Source organism: Carcharhinus amblyrhynchos, chromosome 9, assembly GCF_965287045.1.
Source record: "Carcharhinus amblyrhynchos chromosome 9, sCarAmb.v2.hapA, whole genome shotgun sequence".
Taxonomy (NCBI): domain Eukaryota; kingdom Metazoa; phylum Chordata; class Chondrichthyes; order Carcharhiniformes; family Carcharhinidae; genus Carcharhinus; species Carcharhinus amblyrhynchos.
This window is the reverse complement of record NC_137332.1, coordinates 770,144-795,351: the sequence shown is the minus strand read 5'-3', so window position 1 is coordinate 795,351 and position 25,208 is coordinate 770,144. Positions and strand designations below refer to the sequence as shown.

General features: G+C 47.3%; 1 protein-coding gene across 1 annotated transcript in view; it reads left to right on the top strand.

Moving 5' to 3' along the window:
• Positions 1–25,208, top strand: part of col11a1a (collagen, type XI, alpha 1a) — a 443,284-nt gene that overhangs the window by 413,485 nt on the left and 4,591 nt on the right. Inside the window, exons 56-64 of the mRNA XM_080195067.1 lie at positions 12,945–13,052; positions 13,175–13,228; positions 13,694–13,747; positions 14,035–14,142; positions 18,880–18,933; positions 20,024–20,059; positions 22,326–22,379; positions 23,599–23,848; positions 24,825–24,937. Coding sequence (XP_080051193.1) covers positions 12,945–13,052; positions 13,175–13,228; positions 13,694–13,747; positions 14,035–14,142; positions 18,880–18,933; positions 20,024–20,059; positions 22,326–22,379; positions 23,599–23,848; positions 24,825–24,937 — 831 coding nt within the window. The remainder of the gene's footprint in view (positions 1–12,944; positions 13,053–13,174; positions 13,229–13,693; positions 13,748–14,034; positions 14,143–18,879; positions 18,934–20,023; positions 20,060–22,325; positions 22,380–23,598; positions 23,849–24,824; positions 24,938–25,208) is intronic.

Below are 25,208 nucleotides of genomic sequence, written 5' to 3'. Positions count from 1 at the left end.
GGGGATTTAGTTCAGTCGGGCAGCGTGGTCAGTGCAGGCTTGGAGGGGCCGAAGGGCCTGTTCCTGTGCTGGAATCTTCTTTGTTCTTTGAAAGTAAAGAAGGTGTATAACATGCTTGCCTTTATTGGTCGGGACATTGAGTACAAGGATCAGGATTGGTAGGGATTGGATCTGGTTATTCGTTGGTAAGGATCAGTGGAAAATGGGTCTAGCTATTTCTGGGCGAATATCGATAGAGAATGGGTGAAAACTCGAGCCTGCATTGGTCACCTACCAGATTGCTGTCAGGGGCTCAAGATCTGGAAATCACTGTTGTCGTGGGCAAGAACACGACTCTGGATCTCCCTCCTCCCTCCAACGTGCTGTCATCAGGTTCACCCGTCCATTAAGCGTATATAGGGGTTGACCATAATACATTGGCTTATTAACTGAGTTAACCCAGCAGAATCAGTGGATGTGGTTTATTTAGACTTTCAGAAGGCTTTCAACAAGGTTCACGTAACAGACTACTATGTAAAATTAAAGCACATGGGATTGTAGGTAATGTCTTGAAATGGAGAGAAAGCTGGTGAGCAGATAGGAAGCAAGGAGTTGGCATAAATGGGTCAAGAGATATGGGAGGAAGGGGGAATCAGGATTTAAATTTGATGATCAGCCATGATCAAAATAAATGGCGGAACAGGTTCGAAGGGCCAATTGGCCTCCTCCTGCTTCTCGTTTCTATGTTTCTAACCTGTCATCTCTTCACTCCCTGCCGTATGTTGACACTGTGCCAAAATGATGTTTCAGATAGATGTGAACCAGTTGTGGGAATTGCCACAGGAGCCTAAAGGTTAGTATAGCCCTTGGGGGAGAGGAACACAGCAGTCAGTGATCTGGCACTGCCCCTTGGAACAGGTTGGTATTGCCATTCTGCCACCCTGGTAGTACCAGCTGTCATGATGTGGGTATGCCGGCGTTGGACTGGCGTAAACACAGTAAAAAGTCTGACAACACCAGGTTTTAGTCCAACCTATTTATTTGATAATATACTCACAAGCTTTCGAGGTTAGTCCCTTCGTCAGGTGAATGGAGAGTTCTGGCCTCAGACAGAGCATATAAAGCACAGACAGTTTAGAGATTACTGATTAAAATGCGAATCCTTACACCTAACCTGCTGTTCAAGACCTGAAGTGGCTGATAATGTGAGTGGTAGGAGCACTGATCACAGTTTACAGAGATGTGTATTGTCTCCAGACAGTACAGTAAGTGAGGTTTTGCAAACCCAGGCAAGTCACGGGGGTTACAGATAGTGCGACATGAACCCAAGATCCCTGTTGAGACCGTCCTCATGTGTGCGGAACTTGGCTATCAGTCTCTGCTCAGCGACTCTGTGCTGTCGTGTGTCGTGAAGGCCGCCTTGGAGAATGCTTACCTGAAGGTCAGAGGCTGAATGCCCGTGACCACTGAAGTGTTCGCCAACAGGAAGGGAACAGTCTTGCCTGGTGACTGTCGAGCGATGTTCATTCATCCGTTGTCGTAGCGTCTGCATGGTCTCCCCAATGTACCATGCTTCAGGACATCCTTTCCTGCAACGTATCAGGTAGCATGGTACATTGGGGAGACCATGCAGACGCTACGACAACGGATGAATGAACATCGCTCGACAGTCACCAGGCAAGACTGTTCCCTTCCTGTTGGCGAATACTTCAGTGGTCACGGGCATTCAGCCTCTGACCTTCGGGTAAGCATTCTCCAAGGCGGCCTTCACGACACACGACAGCGCAGAGTCGCTGAGCAGAGACTGATAGCCAAGTTCCGCACACATGAGGACGGCCTCAACAGGGATCTTGGGTTCATGTCGCACTATCTGTAACCCCCGTGACTTGCCTGGGTTTGCAAAACCTCACTTACTGTACTGTCTGGAGACAATACACATCTCTTTAAACTGTGATCAGTGCTCCTACCACTCACATTGTCAGCCACTTCAGGTCTTGAACAGCAGGTTAGGTGTAAGGATTCGCATTTTAATCAGTAATCTCTAAACTGTCTGTGCTTTATATGCTCTGTCTGAGGCCAGAACTCTCCATTCACCTGACGAAGAGGGTAACCCCTCGAAAGCTTGTGAGAATATTATCAAATAAATAGGTTGGACTAAAACCTGGTGTTGTCAGACTTTTTACAGTACCAGCTGTGCCAAGGGGTGAGTCTCTGTAGCAGCCTCATGGGTACAGTTAATATTACAGTGCTTGTGGGATGGATAGAGAATGGGGCTGGTTCATTCTCGGTGAGATCAGTAACGATTAGATTTGGTTATTTCTTGGTGAATATCAGTGAAGAGCAGCTCTGGTGATTTTTTAATGTCCTCGCGTTGGACAGGGTTTCTCGTTGTCCTGCGATTATTTCTGATGAACTCTGAGAAGTCCCTGTGGTCTTATTGACAGAAAGTGTGGTGCCTACAGATATTGGAATGCAGCACTGATGTCTTTGGTTGATGGAGGATATTGTATTTCTAATTATTGCGTATTCAGAATGCGGAGTTCGATTGGGGATAATGTGACCTCTGTTGATCTCAGTGAATATGATGTAAATTGGCTTTTTCCCCGTTGTGATGTTTTTTGATATCAGCTTGCTGACAGCTCTCAGTCCAATCAATGGGCATGCTTTAACAGAGATTTTTCTCATCCCTTAATCCTTCAGTTGGACACGGAGACACTGACTGTCACCTCCCCCCCCCCCCCCCCCCCCCGGTTAGTTTCCACCGACCACCCATCAATTTCCTTTAGAAATCATCAGGTTGAATTTCACCTGTCTAGTGGGCGTTTCCACAGGGGGGGTGACATATAGAATAGCCCAATCACTCACTGCGCCCCCCCCACCCCCATGTTCACTTCAGGATGGGGTGGGGGGGGGGGGGGAACGAGACGGGCACTGAAATCAACAACTTGCTGTGGTATTTCAGTCAATAATTGAGGGTCCGTTCAGCTTGTTATTAAACCTGATGATGCGTTATTGGTCCAGGCAGTGGCCTCTCTTTCAGACACACTGGCAGTGGGGGATGCTGGAGAGCTCCACACACTGTCTGCCACCAGGACTCTGCTCAGTGGGCATTGCCAGGGCTGAAGTGTTTATCAAACATTAAACCCAAATGTGATGTGAGTTTCCTTTGCCATTAGATTTTTACTCGATAGAGAGTTCCGATAAGGACTGCTCTTTTTACTTGATTCCTTAACTTGATCATTTAGTTGAATGAGTTTGTCCGATGTGAGAATGGAAAGGTCATTCCTTTCACTGAAGGCCAGGGTCACATCGTCCGGTGGTCCCCTAAGGTCAAAACCCCTCCCTTCTCCTACCTGCTGCCTCTCTTAAACCCACCTCTGCCCACTATTCACCCCCACTCCCTTGCCCCTTCCCTTTACCAAGTATGGGGCAGGGGTAATTATGATGCGATTAGGCAAGAATTAGGGAGCATAAGAAACTGTCAGGTATGGGCACAAACGATAAGTGGAGCTTGTTCAAGGAACAAATACTGCGTGTCCCTGTCAGGCAGGGAGGAAATGGCCGAGTGAGGGAACCATGGTTCACAAAGGAGGTTGAATGTCTTGTTAAGAGGAAAAAGGAAGCGTATGTAAGGATGAGAAAACAAGGTTCAGTTGGGTCGCTCGAGGGTTACAAGGTAGCTAGGAATGAGTTAAAGAAAGGGTTTAGGAGAGCTAGGAGGGAGCATGAGAAATCGTTCTGGGGAAGGTGGGACCTCTATAAGAGGGATGGTCTACACCTGAATCAGAAGGGGACCAATATCCTGGGGGGTAAGTTTGCTAGGGCTATGCAGGGAAGTTTAAACTGATTCGGAGGGGGGGAGGGATCCTGAGTAGAGGGTTTGAAAGTGAGGGGTGCATGGATGGGGACTGCAATGCATGGCAACGCAGGGGTGGGGTGGAGCAGGGTTTGAAATGTGTATACTTCAATGCGAGGAGTATTTGCAATAAAGTGGGTGAACTTGCAGCGTGGATCAGTACCTGGGACTTCGATGTTGTGGCCATTTCAGAGACATGGATAGAGCAGGGGCAGGAATGGATGCTGCAGGTCCCGGGGTTTAAATGTTTTAGTCGAAGTAGAGAAGGAGGTAGAAGGGGGGGAGGGGTAGCATTATTGGTCAGGGATTGTATTACAATGTCAGAGAGGAAGTTTGATGAGGACTTGTCTGTTGAGGTAGTATGGGCGGAGATTAGAAATAGGAGAGGAGAGGTCACCCTGTTGGGAGTCTTTTATAGACCTCCTAAAAGTTCTAGAGAGGTTGAGGAAAGGATTGCGGAGACAATCCTGGTTAGGAGTGAAAGTAATAGGGTAATTGTAATGGGGGATTTTAACTTTACTAATATTGATTGGAATTGTTATAGCTCTAGCTCGTTAGAGGGGTCAGTTTTTGTGCAAAGTGTGCAGGAAGGTTTTTTGACTCAGTATATAGATAGGCCAACTAGAGGTGAGGCTATATTGGATTTGGTGCTGGGAAATGAGTCAGATCAGGTGTTGGATTTGGAAGTTGGTGTGCATTTTGGTGATAGTGACCACAATTCGGTTACGTTCACCTTAGTGATGGAAAGGGATAGGCATGAACCTCGGGCCAGTGGTTTTAGCTGGGGGAAGGGTAATTATGAGGCTATTAGGAGAGAATTAGGAAACATAGGTTGGACTAGGAGATTACAGGGACTGGGAACGTCCGAAATGTGGAGTTTTTTCAAGGAGCAGCTACTGCAAGTCTGTGATAGGTACGTCCCTGTCAGGCAAGGAGGAATTGGTAAGGCTAGGGAACCGTGGTGCACTAAAAAAGTTGATTCGTTGGTTAAAAAGAAAAAGGAGGCTTATGTTCGGATGAGACGTGAGCACTCGGATAGTGCACTAGAGAGCTTTAGATTGGCTAGGAGGGAGTTGAAGAGCGAGCTAAGAAGGGCTAAAAGAGGACATGAGAAGACTTTGGCTGATAGGGTTAAGGAGAATCCTAAGGCGTTCTATAGGTATGTCAAGAACAGAAGGTTGGTTAGGGCAAGGTTAGGGCCAGTTATAGACGGCAGAGGGAAGTTATGTGTGGAACCAGAGGAGATTGGTGAAGCATTGAACCAATATTTCTCTTCGGTGTTCACGCAGGGGGACATGGATATAGCTGAGGAGGACACTGGGTTGCAGGGGAGTAGAATTGACAGTGTTACAGTTGATAAGGAGGATGTGCTGGATATTCTGGAGGATCTGAAAATAGATAAGTCCCCTGGTCCGGATGGGATTTACCCCAGGATTCTCTGGGAGGCAAGAGAAGTGATTGCAGAGCCTCTGGCTCTGATCTTCAGGTCGTCGTTGGCCTCTGGTATAGTACCAGATGATTGGAGGTTAGCGAATGTTGTCCCATTGTTTAAGAAGGGGAACAGAGACTTCCCCGGGAATTATAGACCGGTGAGTCTCACTTCTGTTGTGGGCAAGGTTTTGGAAAAAATTATTAGGGATAGGATTTATAGTTATTTGGAGAGTAATGAGTTGTTTTGAGATAGTCAGCATGGTTTTGTGGCGGGTAGGTCGTGCCTTACTAACCTTATTGAGTTTTTTGAGAAAGTGACCAAAGAGGTGGATGGGGGTAAGGCAGTGGACGTGGTGTATATGGATTTTAGTAAGGCGTTTGATAAGGTTCACCGTGGTAGGCTTCTGCACAAAATGCAGATGTATGGGATTGGGGGTGATCTAGGGAACTGGATTAGGAATTGGCTAGCGGATAGGAGACAGAGGGTAGTGGTTGACGGTAAATATTCATCATGGAGTTCGGTTACAAGTGGTGTGCCTCAGGGATCTGTGTTGTGGCCACTGCTGTTTGTGATTTTTATTAATGATCTGGATGAGGGTATAGTTGGGTGGATTAGTAAATTTGCTGATGACACCAAAGTCGGAGGTGTGGTAGATAGTGAGGAAGGGTGTCATAGTTTGCAGGAAGACTTAGACAGGTTGCAGAGCTGGGCCGAGAGGTGGCGGATGGAGTTTAATGCAGAGAAATGTGAGGTAATTCACTTTGGTAGGAATAACAGATGTGTCGAGTATAGGGCTAACGGGAAGACTTTGAATAGTGTGGAGGAGCAGAGGGATCTAGGTGTATGTGTACATAGATCCCTGAAAGTTGGGAATCAATTAGATAAGGTTGTTAAGAAGGCATACGGTGTCTTGGCGTTTATTGGTAGGGGGATTGAATTTAGGAGTCGTAGCGTTATGTTGCAACTGTACACAACTCTGGTGCGGCCGCACTTGGAGTATTGTGTGCAGTTCTGGTCCCCACATTACAGGAAGGATGTGGAGGCTTTGGAGAGGGTGCAGAGGAGGTTTACCAGGATGTTGCCTGGTATGGAGGGGAGGTCCTATGAGGAGAGACTGAGGGATTTGGGGTTGTTTTCGCTAGAAAGAAGGCGGCTAAGAGGGGATCTTATTGAAACATATAAGATGATCAGAGGTTTAGATAGGGTGGATAATGATAGCCTTTTTCCTCTGATGGAAAAATCTAGCACGAGGAGGCATGGCTTTAAACTAAGGGGGGGTAGTTATAGGACAGATGTCAGGGGTAGGTTCTTTACCCAGAGGGTGGTGAGGGATTGGAATGCCCTGCCTGCTGCAGTTGTAAATGCGCCTAGTTTGGGGGCGTTTAAGATGTCTGTGGACAGGTTTATGGACGAAAAGGGATTGGTTTAGATTAGTGGGTCACTGTTGTTTTTTTTTTAACTGGTCGGCGCAACATCGTGGGCCGATGGGCCTGTTCTGCGCTGTAATGTTCTATGTTCTATGTTCTATAAATCCATGGTGGGTCAGATCAAGGAAAACCCCAAGGCTTTTTACTCTTACGTGAGAAATAAAAGAATGATCAGGGTGAGGTTAGGGCCAGTCAAGGATAGTAGTGGGAACTTGTGTATGGAGTCAGAAGAGATAGGAGGCGATGAATGAATACTTTACTTCAGTGTTCACTAAGGAGAGGGGCCATGTTTTTGAGGATGAGAGTGTGATACAGGCTGATAGGATGGAGGAGGTAGATGTTCTAAGGGAAGATGTATTAGCGATTTTGAAAAACCTGAGGGAGGATAAGTCCTCTGGGCCAGATGGGATACATCCTAGGATACTTTGGGAGGCAAGGGATGAGATTATGGAGCTTTAATCTTTGGGTCCTCACTGTCCACGGGGATTGTGCCAGAGGATTGGAGAGTGGTGAATGTTGTTCCTCTCTTCAAGAAAGGAAATAAGAATGACCCGGGTAATTACAGGCCAGTTAGTCTTATTTCGGTGGTCGGTAAGTTAATGGAAAGGGTCCTGAGAGATAGGATTTATGACCCTTTGGAAAGATGCAGTTTAATCCGGGATAGTCACCACGGTTTCATGAGGGGTAAGTCCTGCCTCATAAATTTGATTGAATTCTTTGAGGAGGTAACTAAATGTGTAGACGAAGGTAGAGCAGTTGATGTCGTATACATGGATTTTAGTAAGGTGTTTGATAAGGCTCCCCATGGTAGGTTCATGAAGAAGATGAGGAGGCGTGGGATAGAAGGAAATTTGGCCGATTGGATAAGTAACTGGCTGTCTCATAGCAGACAGAGGGTGGTGGTGGAGGGAAAATTTTCAGACTGGAGGCCAGTTACCAGCGGTGTACCACAGGGGTCAGTGCTGGGTCCTCTGCTATTTGTGATTTTTATCAATGACTTGGAAGAGGGGGCTGAAGGGTGGGTTAGTAAATTTGCTGATGACACCAAGATTGGTGGAGTCGTGGATGAGGTGGAGGGCTCTTGTAGGCTGCAAAGAGACATTGATAGGATGCAGAGCTGGGCTGAAAAGTGGCAGATGGAGTTTAACCCTGATAAGTGCGAGGTGATTCATTTTGGTAGGACAAACTTGAATGTGGATTACAGGGTCAACGGCAGGGTTCTGAGGAATGTGGAGCAATAGAGAGATCTTGGGGTTCATATCCACAGATCTCTGAAGGTTGCCACTCAAGTGGATAGAGCTGTGAAGAAGGCTTATACTGTGTTAGTGTTTATTAACAGGGGGTTTGAGTTTAAGAGCCGTGGGGTTATGCTGCAATTATACTATAATATAGGTTCCTATATTCAAGAAAGGGAGTAGAGATAGCCCAGGAAATTATCGACTGGTGAGTCTAACCTCGGTGGTTGGTAAGTTGATAGAGTGGATCCTGAGAGACGGGATATATGAACATTTAGAGAAGTTTAGTATGATCAATAGTAGTCAGCACGGTTTTGTCAAGGGCAGATCATGTCTTACGAGCCTGTTGAGTTTTTTTAAAATGTGACTGAACACATTGATGAAGGAAGAGCAGTAGATGTGGTTTATATGGACTTCAGCAAGGCGTTCAATGAGGTCCCCCATGCAAGACTTATTGAGAAATTGAGAGGGCATGGGATCCAAGGGGCTGTTGCCTCGTGGATCCAGAACTGGCTTGCCTGCAGAAGGCAGAGAGTGGTTGTGGATGGGTCTTTTTCTGCATGGAGGTCGGTCACCAGTGGAGTGCCCCAGGGATCTGTTCTGGGACCCTTGCTGTTTGTCATTTTTATAAATGACCTGGATGAGGAAGTGGAGGGAGGGGTTGGTAAGTTTACTGATGACACAAAGATCGGAGGTGTTGTGGATAGTGTGGAGGGATGTCAGAAATTGCAGCGAGACATAGATAGGATGCAACACTGGGCGGAGAAGTGGCAGATGGAGTTCAACCCGGATAAGTCTGTGGTGGTCCATTTTGGCAGGTCAAATGGGATGAAGGAATATAATATTAAGGGTAGGACTCTTGGCAGTGTGGAAGATCAGAAGGATCTTGGGGTCCGGGTTCATAGGATGCTCAAATCAGCTTCGCAAGTGGAGGATGTGGTCAAGAAGGTGTATGGTGTACTGGCCTTCATCAATCGAGGGATTGAGTTTAGGAGTCGGGAGGTAATGCTGCAGCTTTATAAGACCCTTGTCAGACCCCACTTGGAGTATTGTGCGCAGTTCTGGTCGCCTCACTATAGGAAGGATGTGGAGGCTATTGAGAGGGTGCAGAGGAGATTTACAAGGATGTTGCCTGGATTGGGTGGCATGCCTTATGAGGATAGGTTGAGGGAGCTAGGTCTTTTTTCCCTGGAGAGACAAAGGTTGAGAGGCGACCTGATAGAGATTTATAAAATGTTGAGAGGAATAGATAGGGTGGATTCTCAGAAGCTATTTCCCAGGGCCGAAATGGTCACTACGAGAGGACACAGGTTTAAGGTGCTGGGGAGCAAATACAGAGGAGATGTTAGGGGTAAGTTTTTCACTCAGAGGGTGGTGAGTGAATGGAATCGGCTGCCGTCGGTGGTGGTGGAGGCGAACTCGCTGGGGTCTTTTAAAAGACTTCTGGATGACCATATGGGATTTAATGGGATTGGGAGTTACAGATAGTTCTACGGCTTGGTGGGTATAGATATGATCAATGCAACTTGTGGGCTGAAGGGCCTGTTTGTGCTGTAGTGTTCTATGTTCTATGAGATGTCGGGGTAAGTTTTTCACTCAGAGGGTAGTGGGTGAGTGGAATCGGCTGCCAGCGGTGGTGGTGGAGGTGGATTCGATAGGGTCTTTTAAGAGACTTCTGGATGAGTATATGGAACTTAGTAAAATAGAGGGTTATAGGTAAGCCTAGTAGGTGGAGATAAGATTGGCGCAACTTGTAGGCCGAAGGGCCTGTTTGTGCTGTAGTTTTTCTATGCCCTTTCCATGTTCTGTGTATGAGGGATGTGTTGGTTATGGTAGGTTGGGAAAATATAAGATTTGCCACTACAGGCAATGTCTAGTATTTAAACATAGTTTATATGTTTTTATATATATATATAAATGATAATATATATTCCCCTAAGATATAAACAGCCACTGGGGGTCGCACAATGGTTAGCGTTGCTGCCTTTCAGTGCCAGGGACCCAGGTTCGATTCCCGGAAGGTCAATGCCTGTGTGGAGATTGCATGTTCTCCCCGTGTCTGCATGGGTTTCCTCCCATAGTCTTAAAAGATGTGTTAGTTAGGGTGCATTGACCTGAACAGGCGACTAGGGGAATTTTGCAGTAAAATAGAACATAGAACATAGAACATTACAGCGCAGAACAGGCCCTTCGGCCCACGATGTTGGGCCGACCAGTTAAAAAACAATGACCCACTAACCTAAACCAATCCCTTTTCGTCCATAAACGGTCAAAGGGTAGTTTATAAGGAAGTCAGAAAAATTGATAAGCCTGAAAATTGGGAACAATTTAAGATTCAGGAGAATCCAAAGGTGTGTGGGTTGGGTGGATTGGCCAAGCTGGATTGACCCTAGTGTCAGGAGGATTAACAGGGTAAATGTGTGGGGTTACAGAAATAGGGCCTGGGTGGCATTGTGGTCAGTATAGACTCAAAGGGCTGAATGGCCTCTTTCTTTTCTGTAGGGGTTCTATGATTCTGTGAGACCAAGGAACTGATAAAGAAAAAGAATATGAACACAAACACGTAAGATGGAGTGTAAAACATCTTTTGATGTGTGAAAAATAAAAGATTATCTTGGAAAAGTGTGAGCCCAGTATGGGGGCAGGGCTGGAGAGTTTATAATGGAACATAAGGAAATGGAGGAGAAACAAAATAATTAACTTGTGTCTGCTTAAAATCTCCCCAAAATACCAGGGACCCAAAGGATTTATGAAGCTGAGAGATTGACAGAAATTAGTCTTAATAAAGAGGTCGCACCCAAAACATTCACTGGATTGAAAGCTGATAAATCCCCTCTATCAGATTCGGTTAATTAGGTACATCAAAAAATAGGGACAGGATCCGTTGTCATATTCCATTTATTCTCTTTTCAACTACTTTGGTGACCCTTTTGCTAGTTTTGGAAACAATCGCAGAGTACTGAACACAGTGGCAGTAGAAATAGTGGATGCATTGGTGGCTATCTCTGTACATATCTATATCTATATATAATATAGAAATATAGGAGTCGCAGCGTCATGATGCAACTGTACACAACTCTGGTGCGGCCGCACTTGGAGTATTGTGTGCAGTTCTGGTCCCCACATTACAGGAAGGATGTAGAGACTTTGGAGAGGGTGCAGAGGAGGTTTACCAGGATGTTGCCTGGTATGGAGGGGAGGTCCTATGAGGAGAGACTGAGAGATTTGGGGTTGTTTTCGCTGGAAAGAAGGCGGCTAAGAGGGGACCTTATTGAAACATATAAGATGATTAGAGGTTTAGACAGGGTAGATAGTGATAGCCTTTTTCCTAGGATGGAGAAAGCTAGCACGAGGGGGCACGACTTTAAATTAAGGGGGGGTAGTTATAAGACTGATGTCAGGGGTAGGTTCTTTACCCAGAGGGTGGTGAGGGACTGGAATGCCCTGCCAGCTGCAGTTGTAAATGCGCCTAGTTTGGGGGCGTTTAAGAGATCTGTGGATAGGTTTATGGACGAAATGGGATTGGTTTAGATTAGTGGGTTAGTGTTGTTTTTTTTTAGAAGCTGGTCGGCGCAACATCGTGGGCCGAAGGGCCTGTTCTGCGCTGTAATGTTCTATGTTCTATATATGTATCTATATAAATATGTATCTATCTCTATATCTCCAAAAGCTACTGCTTCTACAAGAGTTCCTGCAGGCTGAAAAGTAGAAACTGTAAACCCACTGTTTGAGTCAGGAGCGGTGAGAGGATGGAAACCCATTAGTCTGACAGTAGCAGGCGGGAAAATGTTCGAATCTATTGTAAAGGATGTGATAATTTGACACAAAGAAAGTAAAACGGCAAAAATTAGGCAGAGTCAACATGGATTTATGAAAGGCAATCATGTTTGATAAGCCTGCTATCTGTCACATAACCAAAGGAGAACAAGTGGATTTGTGTATCTGGAGATTACTGAGCAAAACTCATTCTAATGGCATTGGGGGGAGTTGGTTTGGGTGGAGAATGGGTGAACAGGCAGAAAGAACCATTCGGATCATTCCCAGGTGACAGCTGCAGCGAGTGGGGAACCACAAGGATCAGTGCTGGGACCACAGCTGTTCACAGGAGTTGTCACTGATCTGGATGTGGGAGCCACATGTAATATTTGCAAAGTTTCTGATGAAACCAAACTGGATGGTAATGTTCCTCTGGGAGGAGAATGCAAGGAGACTTCGGGGGAACTTGGGCAGACTAAATGAACAGGCTCGAAAACAGCACCAAGCTAAGGCACTAATCACCAGCATTCCTTTGAAAACACATTTCAAATCCGTGACACATGGGGAGGCGATGGTCTAGTGGGATTATCACCAGACCATTAATCCAGAAACTAATGTTCTGGGGACCCGGGTTCAAATCCCGCCATGGCAGATGGTGAAATTTGATAATTAAAATAATCTGGAATTAAAAATCTACTGATGCCCGTCACCGATTTGGTTCACTAATGTGCCTGAGGGAAGAAAATCTGCTGTCCTTGCCCGTCTGGCCTACATGTGACTCCAGAACCACGGCAATGTGGCTGACTCTCAGCTACCCTCTGAAATGGCCCAACAAGCCACTCAGTTCAAGAGCAACTCAAGGGATGGGCAATAAATACTGACCAGTCAGTGATGTCTGTTGTCTCATAAATGCAACAAATACCATCGACAAGGACAAGAGCAGGAGATACACGGGGACAGCACACTCTGCGAAGTATATCGCCATTCCTTCACTGTCACTGGGTCAAAATCCTGGAACTCCCTCCCTTACAGCACTGTGGGTGTCCCTACACCTCAGAGACTGCAGCGGTTCAAGAAGGCATCTCACCACCACCTTCTAAAGAGCAATTCAGGATGAGTAATAAATATTGGCCAGCCAGCGATACATAAAAACGGAATAATTTTTAAAAAGTGATCTTGAATTCTGCCAGGCCACAAACCCCTGATAAACGTGAAGTGATGATTGTGATGCTGACCTTTGACCTCCTTTCTCGGCCCAGGGTGAAGCAGGTGCGGAGGGGCCTCCAGGCAAGACCGGCCCAGTGGGACCTCAGGGACCTCCAGGGAAATCAGGCCCTGAGGGCTTGCGAGGGATTCCTGGCCCTGTTGTAAGTACAAACACGGAAAACAACAAAAAAAAGGCCTTTCTTGTTTGAATTTGTTTCTGAAATTAGATGAAGTTGATGGGGAATTATTTCACAAAAAAAAATGCTTGTTGATTTGTTTGCAGGGTGAGCAAGGTCACCCTGGACCTCCAGGTCAGGATGGACCACCAGGACCAATCGTAAGTAAATACTTTGAGTTGTTGTTGTCATTTGTCTAACTAGAGACCAGAGAGATAATCACATGGCCAACTAATCAAATTCTCCCCTCAGTATTTAAACTGGTGAAGTTGAATTCATATCTGATCATTCACACGGTCTGTGTGGAGTCTGCACGTTCTCCCCATGTCTGCGTGGGTTTCCTCCAGGTGCTCCGGTTTCCTCCCACAGTCCGAAAGACGAGCTGGTTAGATGCATTGGCCATGCAAAATTTACCCTAATGTCAGTGGGATTAGCAGGGTAAATATGTGAGGTTATGGGGATAGGAGCTGGGTGGGATTGTTGTTGGTATAGATTCAATGGGCTGAATGGCCTCTTTCTGCACTGTAGGGATTCTAAACAATAGATTGAGAGAGTAACTGAAGACAGAGTGTGATTTGAGAATATTATGAATGTGATCAATTCTAATCGAAACCTTCCTGTCCCAGGGTCCACCTGGTTTGCCTGGATTGAAGGGAGTTCCAGGGAGTAAGGGTGAGAAGGTGAGTGAGTCTGATTCCATAATCTGTCACTCGGTGTTCTCATTTATAAACTTTGTTTGAGTTTGTTAAACACCGCACACATTCCCACTCCGATCGGAAAATTACCAATGACTGTGTTTTGGAATGGGAAGTTAAGGATTCTGATGGGAATTTAAGGATTCTGATGGGAAGTTAAGGATGTTGATGGGAATTTAAGGATGTTGATGGGAATTTAAGGATGTTGATGGGAAGTTAAGGATGTTGATGGGAAGTTAAGGATGTTGATGGGAAGTGTTTCTTTCGGACAGGGACACCCCGGGCTGATTGGGTTGATTGGACCACCAGGTGAACAGGGTGAGAAAGGAGATCGAGGACTTCCGGGACTCCAGGGAACACCAGGAATCAAAGGAGACGTTGTGAGTAAATCCTGTTTCTGATTACTTTCAAAAAACGTTAGGCCTTTCTGACCCGCTGTGCTGGTCCAATAGCAAAGCGGAACAGGAAGTGACAGCCAGAGGTTAAAAATGAGAATTGTGCCTAGCTTCCCCCAGGCTGTCTCAGGTGTGAAGCTGATTTAAATATAAATAAATTGATTTTAATCTGATTAATGTGTGCGGAACATCATTGTCAGAGCTCTGTTATCTCTCTGATCTGTCTGGTGAAGGAGCCTCTCTGCTGAGTATCAGTTCCCACACTAACGGGGTCCTGATACGACAGCCTCGCTGGTGGACCAGAGACATGGCTGGGCAGTGCCAGCCAAGGACCCTGGCATTGCCCACCAGGCACCTGGCACCGTGCAGTGCTAAGGGCACAGGGTGAGGGGCAGACTGTCACCAGGTGCAAACAGACAGAGGCTGGGTCAGGTGGGAAGGGTGGACGGGGAAGGAGAGGAGGGAACCCTGCATCTGGGGGCCGTGTACCTGTCGATTAGGGGTGGAGAGCAGCAAACAGGAGGCTGGCAACTGGGGGGGGGATGTCAGTGGGAGAGGGGGAGTAGTGATTGGGGGGGTCAATGGGAGAGTGGTGATTGGAGGATTTGGTGGGGGGGGGTGGTGATTGGGGGGGGTCAGTGGGAGGCTGGTGATTGGGGGGTTCTGTGGGATGATTGGGGGCTTTTTGGGGAGTGGTGATTGGGGGGGTCAGTGAGGGGGGTGTAGTGATTGGGGGGGGTCGATGGGAGAGTGGTGATTGGAGGATTTAGTTAGGGGGGGTGACCTGGGGGGGAACAGTGAGGGGGGGTGATTGAGGGGGTCTGTGGGGTTATTGGGGGCTCTCTGGGGGTGGTGACTGGGGAGGGGGTTAGTGGGGGGTGGTTGATTTAGGGTGTCAGTGAGGGGGTGGTGATTGATTGATTGGGGGGGGTCAGTGGGAGGTGGTGATTGGGGGATTGGTGGGAAGGTGTTGGTGGGGGGAATGGTGATTGGAGGGTTTCTGGAAGTGTGGTGATGGGGAGGGTCATTGAGGGGGTGGTGATTGGGGGTGAGTGGGGGATAGTGATTGGAGGAGTGGTGATTGGAGGAGTCCGTGGGGGGGAGGTGGTGAATGGGGGAGTCGTTGGGATCTGGTGACTGGAGGGTCATGGGGGGGTAGTGATTGGGAGGTTTGGTGTTTGGGGGTTTGATGGGAGGGGGTTGGTGGGGGGGGTGGTGATTGGAGGGTCAGTGGGGGTGTGTGATTGGGGGTCGTGGAGGGGGCATTGGTGATTGGGGGGTTGGTGGGAAGAGGTTGGTGGTGGAGTGGTGATTGGGGGTCAGTGAGGGTAGTGATTGGGTGGTTGATTGGGGGGGGTGTGATTTGGGGGGGTCGGTGGGAGGGAGTGGTGATTAGAGTCACAGAGGTTTACAGCATGGAAACAGACCGTTCAGCCCAACTTGACCCTGCTGCCCTTTTCTTTTAAACCCCTAAGCTAATCCTAATTGCCCTCATTTGACCCATATCCCTCGATACCCATCGTACCCATGTAACGATCTAAATGCTTTTTAAAAGATAAAATTGTACCCGCCTCTACTACTACCTCTGGCAGCTTGTTCCAGACACTCACCACCCTCTGTGTGAAAGAATTGCCCCTCTGGACACTTTTGTATCTCTTCCCTCTCACCTTAAACCTCTGCCCTCTAGTTTTAGACCCTCCTAACTTTGGCAAAAGATATTGACTATCTACCTTGTCTATGCCCCTCATTATAGAACCCTAAAACAATACAGCACAGAAACAGGCCATTTGGCCCTTCTTGTCTGTGCTGAACCATTTCTCTGCCTAATCGCACTGACCTGCACTTGGACCATATCCCTCCACACCCCTCTCATCCATGTACTTGTCCAAGTTTTAACTGTTAAAAGTGACCCCCCATTTATCACTTTATCCGGCAGCTCATTCCACACTCCCACCACTCTCTGTGTGAAGAAGCCCCCCCCTAATATTCCCTTTAAACTTTTCTCCTTTCACCCTTAACCCATGCCCTCTGGTTTTTTTCTCCCCTAGCCTCAGTGGAAAAAGCCTGCTTGCATTCACTCTATCTATACCCATCAAAATCTTACACACCTCTATCAAATCTCCCCTCATTCTTCTACGCTCCAGGGAATAAAGTCCTAACCTATTCAATCTCTCTCTGTAACTCATCTTCTCAAGTCCCGGCAACATCCTTGTGAACCTTCTCTGCACTCTTTCAATCTTATTTACATCCTTCCTGTAACTAGGTGACCAAAACTGTACACAATACTCTAAATTCAGCCTCACCAATGCCTTATATAACCTTACCATAACGCTCCAACTCTTATACTTAATACTTTGATTTATAAAGGCCAATGTTCCAAAAGCACTCTTTACGACCCTATCCACCTGTGACGTCACTTTTAGGGAATTCTGTACCTGTATTCCCAGATCCCTCTGTTCTACTGCACTCTTCAGAGTCCTACCATTTACCCTGTACGTTCTACTTTGGTTTGTCCTTCCAAAGTGCAATATCTCACACTTGTCTGTGTTAAATTCCATCTGCCATTTTCCAGCCCATTTTTCTAGTTGGTCCAAATCCCTCTGCAAACTTTGAAAACCTTCCTCACTGTCCACTCCACCTCCAATCTTTGTATCATCAGCAAATTTGCTGATCCAATTTACCACATTATCATCCAGATCATTGATACAGATGACAAACAACAATGGACCCAACACCGATCCCTGTGGCACTCCACTCGTCACAGGCCTCCACTCAGAGAAGCAATCCTCCACTACCACTCTCTGGCTTCTTCCATTGAGCCAGTGTCTAATCCAGTTTACTACCTCCCCATGTATACCTAGCGACTGAACCTTCCTTACTAACCTCCCCATGAGGGACCTTGTCAAAGGCCTTACTGGAGTCCAGGGAGACAACATCCACTGCCTTCCCTTCATCCACTTTTGCAGTAACTGCCTCGGAAAACTCTAATAGATTGGTTAAACATGACCTACCACACACAAAGCCATGTTGTAGACCTCTATAAGGTCACCACTCAGCCTCCTACACTCCAGAAAAAGAAGTCCTAGTCTATCCAGCGTCTCCTTATAACTCAGACCATCAAGCCCCAGGAGCATCCTAGCAAATCTTTTTTACACTTTTTCTAGTTGAATGTTATCCTTTCTAAAATAGGGTGACCAGAATTGCACACAGTGTGTGCAAGTGTGCCCTTACCAATGTCTTGTACAACTTCAACAAGACGTCCCAACTCCTGTATTCAATGTTCTGACCAATGAAACCAAGCATGCTGAATGTCTTCTTCACCACTCTGTCCACCTGTGACTCCACTTTCAAGGAGCTATGAACGTGTACCCCTAGATTTTTTTTTTCTGTAACTCTCCCCAATGCTCTACCATTAACTGAGTAAATCCTACCCTGGTTCAATCTCCCAAAATGCATCTCCTTGCATTTGTCTAAATTAAACTCCATCTGCCATCCGTCAGCCCACTGGCCCAATTGATCAAGATCCTGTTGCAATTGGAGATAACTTTCCTCACTGTCCACTGTGCCACCAATCTTGGTATCAGCTGAAACATCATCAACAGTGCAGCAGTCCCTCAGTACTGACCCTCTGACAGTGTGGCACTCCCTCAGCACTGACCCTCTGACAGTGCGGCACTCCCTCAGCACTGACCCTCTGACAGTGCGGCACTCCCTCAGCACTGACCCTCTGACAGTGCGGCACTCCCTCAATACTGACCCTCTGACAGTGCGGCACTCCCTCGGCACTGACTCTCTGACAGTGCGGCACTCCCTCGGCACTGACCCTCTGACAGTGCGGCACTCCCTCGGCACTGACCCTCTGACAGTGCGGCACTCCCTCGGCACTGACCCTCTGACAGTGCGGCACTCCCTCGGCACTGACCCTCTGACAGTGCGGCACTCCCTCGGCACTGACCCTCTGACAGTGCGGCACTCCCTCGGCACTGACCCTCTGACAGTGCGGCACTCCCTCGGCACTGACCCTCTGACAGTGCAGCACTCCCTCAGCACTGACCCTCTGACAGTGCGGCACTCCCTCAGTACTGACCCTCTGACAGTGCCGGTTCAAGGGGCTGAATGGCCTCCTTCTTTTGTTAGGTTTTTGACATCTGTTTGAGGATTTATTCAGTGTTTAATTGGCTCTGAGGAAATCAGCAGCTGAAATGTTTCGATGTTAAATTTGGAATTGATAAGGAAATGGGACAAAGCTCCTAACGGCTGGAAATGTGAACATTCAATGAAGGAAGCTCCTTTGATCAGAACACTCTGCATTTATGTAGCACCTTTAACACAGGAACATTTCCCAAGCTGCCTCACAGGGGATATTTGGTGACAGGTCGAGGAGGTGATTTCTGAGGAGTGTTTTGAAGAGAATTGGGGAAATCCAGGATGCAGACAGCCAGAGACACAGCAGCAATGGGATTCACAGGAGAGGCTGGAGTTGGAGAGACTGTGAGGGGGTGTGAGGGTGTGGGGACGCGAGGGGGTATGAGGGTGTGAGGGTGTGGGGACGCGAGGGGGTATGAGGGTGCGAGGTTACGAGGGTGTGAGGGTATGAAGTTTGGGTTGATCACAGAACAAGGGAGGGATAAGAAAAAAATGAGAAATAAATCAGTTAATTTTCATCCACAAACGAGCGGTTTCTCACGGCTGACGTGCCCTGTCCTTTCTGTTTCATTCCAGGGTAATCCTGGAGCCGCAGGACCTGTTGGACCCCCCGGACCCCCTGGTTTGCCTGTAAGTGCGGAAGAGAGAAAGTTTCAACAATCCTTTGCTCGTCATGATTTTTACCCCTGTCCCCAGTACGGGATTGGCTGAGGACAGGATCCCGCGGAGGCTGGGGCGGGGTGGGGGGGGGTGGGGGAGCGCGGGGGCTGGGGGGCTCCCTGATCTTGGGGGAGTGGGCTACACAGAGCATGTTGGCAGGTGGGACCCGGAGATCCCACTGACGACCAATGGTGAAGCTGTTCCTGGCTGGAATTCACCCATGGGAAATGGGGGAAAGCCTCACTCGGAGACAAGGGGTGACAGGAGATCTTTCCAGCTGGGGGAAGGTTTGTAACAGAATTCCCCAAAGGTTGGTGTTGGTTGGTAATAAGTTCTGGTAACCAGAAACCATAAATATCAGATAATGATTAATAAATCCAATGGGAATTCAGAAGAAACTTTTCCCAGAGTCTGGGGAGAATGTGGGACTCGGTCCCACGGGGGGAGTGGGGAGAATGTGGGACTTGCTCCCACGGGGAGTGGGGAGAATGTGGGACTCGCTCCCACAGGGAGTGAGGAGAATGTGGGACTCGCTCCCACAGGGAGTGGGGAGAGTGTGGGACTCGCTCCCACGGGGAGTGGGGAGAATGTGGGACTCGCTCCCACAGGGAGTGGGGAGAGTGTGGGACTCGCTCCCACGGGGAGTGGGGAGAATGTGGGACTCGCTCCCACGGGGAGTGGTTCAGGTGAATTGTATCGATACATTGAAGGGGAAACTGGACAAACAAATGAGGGAGAGAGGAATCGAAGGAGATGCTGATTGGGTGAGAGGAAGAGGGGGTGGGAGGTAGTTCATGTGGAACAGAAACGCTAGCACGGAGCAGATGGGCTGAATGGCCAGTTGTGTATTGTGAGTACAATGTCAGGCTGTGTTTGGAAATCAGGATTTTTTTCATTGTTGCTGGAGTATTTTCTGGAGAATAACTCCAGTGTATAAATGCAAACTCTTGCAGTGTGATTGGCCAAGGAATTCTGGCTGAATAGATTAGTCTGTGAATCTCAGCTTGTGAAATGTTTTAGATTTGAGGAGGTTCTGAATATTCTCTCTGTTTGATCACAGGGTCCACTGGGTCCAAAAGGTTCCAAGGGTTCAACGGTGAGTAATTCACACGCTCCTCTCCTCACTTCCATTTCTCTCTGAGATCAGTGGCTGGATTGTCCCCATTCTGCGGTTATTTCGAGTCAAGAACTTTCCCCAGTCGCTATATCCGCCTTGGTGAATCACTCTTTAATATGTACATTTCCCCCAGGGTGGAGGGACTGGATAATCCTTTATTATCAGATATAAATCCCCCTGGGTTGGGCTGTAAGACACCTGCATTTATCCTCAATCTTTTTCTTTTTAGATACTTACAGAAACATTTACTGTTTGCTTTTCAATTCTTTTCATATTTACTCAAATACTCTATTTTTCCTCTCTATGTTCTATGTTCTCTCAATCAATCCCTTGGTCCTCCTTTGCTGAATTCTGAACTGCTCCCAGTCCTTGAGTTACTACCTTCTATTGCACCTCTCTGTGACTCCTCTTGATCTAACACTAGCCTTCATTTATTTTGTTATTCCTCACCCCTCAAATCTCCTCACCACCTCCCCATCACAATGCCCCCTTGTAGACCTTATGCCAACTCCATATCCATCCTGGGCAGGCCTAAGGAGCCATGTGAAGATGAAAAATTAAGCTGCAAATAATTTCATGTGCGTTTGATAGTGAAAAACAAAACCCATTGCTGAGTGTTTACATCCACCCCTTTCAAAATTTCCTCTTGTTGTTGTTAAAAAAATTCTTCAAATCAGACTCCACATCAGTGAACTTGAAGCCTGTTGAGAATGAGGATCAGTCATTCTAATACTGAATGTTAGAGCTGGTTTAAAGAGGTGAATGGATTACTCCTGTTCCGATTTTATATGTTTCAATAAATAAGCCTTTGAAACTTAGCCAAGCATTCATCATGACATAATACTAGCTTTTGGGGAAATTTCAACAAAAAAGCTCTGTTGAAACTGTGTGACCAGAATTCAATATCATCTTCTGATCTACACCAGATGGCCTGTCAATCAAAACATTCCAGCAGCTCTCCTTTAACACAGTGACAGTTTCACCTGTGGGGCATTACTCAGAGCTGCTCTTTCTCCAATCGAGTGTGGTTACATCCATCCCAATTCACACTCTGCCTTAAGATCCTTTGCAACACTCAAAATGGGGTCAGTTTGAATGCTGCTCTTGATTCAAATGGTCTAAGTTGGGTTAGAGTCATAGAGGTTTACAGCATGGAAACAGGCCCTCCAGCCCAATTTGACCCTGCTGCCCTTCTTTCTAAAACCCCTAAGCTAATCCCAATTGCCCTCATTTGGCCTCAATACCCATCGTACCCATGTAACTGTCTAAATGCTTTTTAAAAGATAAAATTGTACCCGCCTCTACTACTACCTCTGGCAGCTTGTTCCAGACACTCACCACCCTCTGTGTGCAAAAAATTGCCCCTCTGGACACTTCTGTATCTCTCCCCTCTCACCTTAAACCTATGCCCTCTAGTTTTAGACTCCCCTACCTTTGAGAAAAGATATTGACTATCTCACTGATCTATGCCCCTCATTATTTTGTTGACCTCTATAAGGTCACCCCTCAGCCTTCTACACTCCAGAGAAAGAAGTCCCAGTCTATCCAGCCTCTCCTTATAACTCAATCCATCAAGTCTCGGTAGCATCCTAGTAAATCTTTTCTGCACTCTTTCTAGTTTAATAATATCCTTTCTATAATAGGGTGACCAGACTGTACACAGTATTCCAAGTGTGGCCTTACCAATGTCTTGTACAACTTCAACAAGACGTCCCAACTCCTGCGTTCAGTGTTCTGACCAATGAAACCAAGCATGCCGAATGTCTTCTTCACCACTCTGTCCACCCGTGACTCCACTTTCAAGGAGCTATGAACATTTACACCTACATCTCTTTGTTCTGTAACTCTCCCCAACGCCCTACCATTAACTGAGTAAGTCCTGCCCTGGTTCAATCTACCAAAATGCATCACCTCGCATTTATCTAAATTAAACTCCATCTGCCATTCGTCAGCCCACTGGCCCAATTGATCAAGATCCTGTTGCAATCAGAGATAATTTTCTTCACTGTCCACTATGCCACCAATCTTAGAGTTTGCCTCTTGTATGACTCACATCCTGTCCCTTTTCGCCACTGGAAAAATGGGATCTGCTGATAATGGGGGCAAGGCAGCTTTGGGATCCAGTGGTGATCTTTAAAGGTTTGCGGAGTCTTTGTGGTCTGTGAGTATTGGACCCATTGTGTGGATGTGTTGTCTGTGTGTGCCTCCAGTTGCTAAATCTCTGTCTGTTTGTACCTGCTTTCAGGGACCTGCTGGTCAGAAAGGAGACACAGGTTTAATTGGAGTTCCTGGCCCTCCGGTAAGTATCGATATAACTTTGCGGAATGGTGAGGATTAATAATTTACTGAGAGGAAAGCTGGATCTCAGTCTGGTTGAAGGAAAGAGCTCGCTCGCCTGAACCTCAGGACATCCCAGAACACCCAGCTGTCAGGAAAGTGATTTTAAATGTTGTCGTGAAGGAACTTAATGAACTTTCGATTATCTGTGACCCAATCCAACCACTAACTATTTACAGAGCAATAAAATCATTTATTTTCTAAAAATCAGTAATTTTCCACTCGGTCTAAAATTAAGATCTCAAATTGTTCAAAAATCTTTATCTGGAAATGTTGATGCTGGTCCTGTAAATATTGAGTTTAGTCGGCAGATCCCTGTTAAACCATCCTCGAGTAGAGGAGCTCCTGTATCTGGTATCGACAGAATGAGCTGATGAGGAAATGGTGCTGCCTCTTAAACTGGAGCTGTGAGATTATCACTGAAACCTGTTTCAGCAAACTGTCCTTCAGCAAAACAAATCAACTGCTTTCCCCCCTGACTGCCCTCCCCCCTTCCCTCCCCCCCCACCCCCCTCCCCTCTGCCTCCTCCCCCCATTGTGCCCTCTCCTCGCCCTACCCTCATCATGCCCTCCCCTGCCCTGCACCCCCCCTGCCTTCCCTCACCCTCCATGTGACTCTAAACCCGGATTGGTTTGGTGTAAGTGCCCTGAGACGTGGCAGAATGAACGCTGTGATACTCGGTGATATCAGGGGTTTGGGGAACGGGAGCTGAGTGTTGGCCCTGGCGACTGGGAGAGTTCCAGGTCCACAGGGACTGAGATCTGCTTGGTGAAGCCACCCAGCTCCCTTCCTTTGACAGTGACTGGGGTCCAAAGCATTCAGTGCAAATTGTCCAACACAGAATTCCTGCATTTCCATCACTGAATTCCTCAGGAAAAGATACAGATGGGAATTGGAGGAGACGGGATTTTTCACACAGCCGGTTTCAATCATCTGGAACGTTCTCTCTGATTCTTCCTGCCACTCCAGCACAGAGTGAGACCATTCTGCCCATTGTGTCTGTGCTGGCTCTTTGAAAGATCTACCCAATTACTCCCACTCCCCCTGTCCATCTCCCAGAACATTTCCCTGGTTTTTTTGAATCTGCTCCCCCCTCCCACTCAGACATTTAGATATCAGGCTTTCTTTTATTCTGGGGAACAGTTTAATATTTTCACCCTTTTTTATTTCTAATTTAAAGGGTCCACCAGGTGAAGTCATCCAGCCTCTCCCAATTCGAACACCAAAGAAATCCCGGAGATCTTCCGATGGGATGCAAGCAGACGAGACGGACAACATCCTGGACTATACCAATGGCATGGAGGATATCTTTGGTTCACTGGACAACTTGAAACTGGAGGTGGATCGGATGAAGAACCCGATGGGAACTCACAGCAACCCTGCCCGGACTTGCAAAGACCTCCAGCTCTCTCACCCAGACTTCCCAGATGGTAAATGAAGGAACATGAGGAGACCATTCAGCCCCTCAGATCCACCTGTCCATGGATCAAGGCGATCAGTATTTATTCTCCTTTACTCCAGAACCTTTGCAACTCTTCCAAAAATTCAGCAACAGGATCTTCTGATCTCCCCGACACTGACCCCTGCCCCACCGTCAGGGGATTCCCAGGGCTGCAGAAATCCCATTGGCCGGAACAGCAGCGGAGATCCCAGCGTTGATCAGCTGCCACCCGGGAAGAGCGGAATTATCCTCAAAACATTTCCAGTGCAGAACAGGCCATTCAGCCCATCTGCTCCGTGCTGGACTTTCTGCTCCACACGGACCTCCTCCCACCCCCTCTTTCTCTCACTCTGTCAGCATCTCCTTCTATTCCTTTCTCCCTCAGGTGTTTATCCAGTTTCCCATGCAAGACTTCTTGAGAAGGTGAGAGGGCATGGGATCCAAGGGCCTTTGGCCTTGTGGATCCAGAACTGGCTTGCCTGCAGAAGGCAGAGAGTGGTTGTGGATGGGTCTTTTTCTGCATGGAGGTCAGTCACCAGTGGAGTGCCCCAGGGATCTGTTCTAGGACCCTTGCTGTTTGTCATTTTCATAAATGACCTGGATGAGGAAGTGGAGGGATGGGTTAGTAAGTTCGCCGATGACACAAAGGTTGGTGGTGTTGTGGATGGTCTGGAGAGATGTCAGCAGTTGCAGCAGGACATAAATAGGATGCAGGACTGGGCGGAGAAGTGGCAGATAGACTTCAACATGTGATCCCTGGGGCACTCCACTGGTGACCGACGTCCGTGCAGAAAAAAACATGGAAAAACTACAGCACAAACAGGCCCTTCGGCCCACAAGTTGCGTTGATCATATCCCTGTCTACTAGGCCTATCTATAAGCCTCAATCCTATTAAGTTCCGATGAAGTATGGACGAAGTGGAATCCTGTTCACAATGTAAGTCTGATCCCACTCTCTCCACCAGGTGAATATTGGATCGATCCTAATCAGGGATGTCACGGAGATTCCTTTAAGGTTTACTGTAACTTCACCAGCGGAGGGGAAACCTGTATCTACCCAGACAAGAAATCAGAAGGGGTGAGTAACTTACTGTTCCCTAACTTCATACATGTAGCAGCACAGGAGGCCATTCAGCCCATCAGATTTGTGCTACATCTTTCAAACAGTTTTCAATAATTCCCACCCAGAGATTGATCAGGTCATTGATTCCAGATCAAAAATGATTTATTTTGAAAGTGTGGTGACCAGAACTGGATGCAATCCCCGACCTTGAGCTGAATCAGAGCTTTCGAGAGGTTCAGCATTGCCTCTCTGCTTTAATAACCAAGACCTCGAGATATCAACCCTA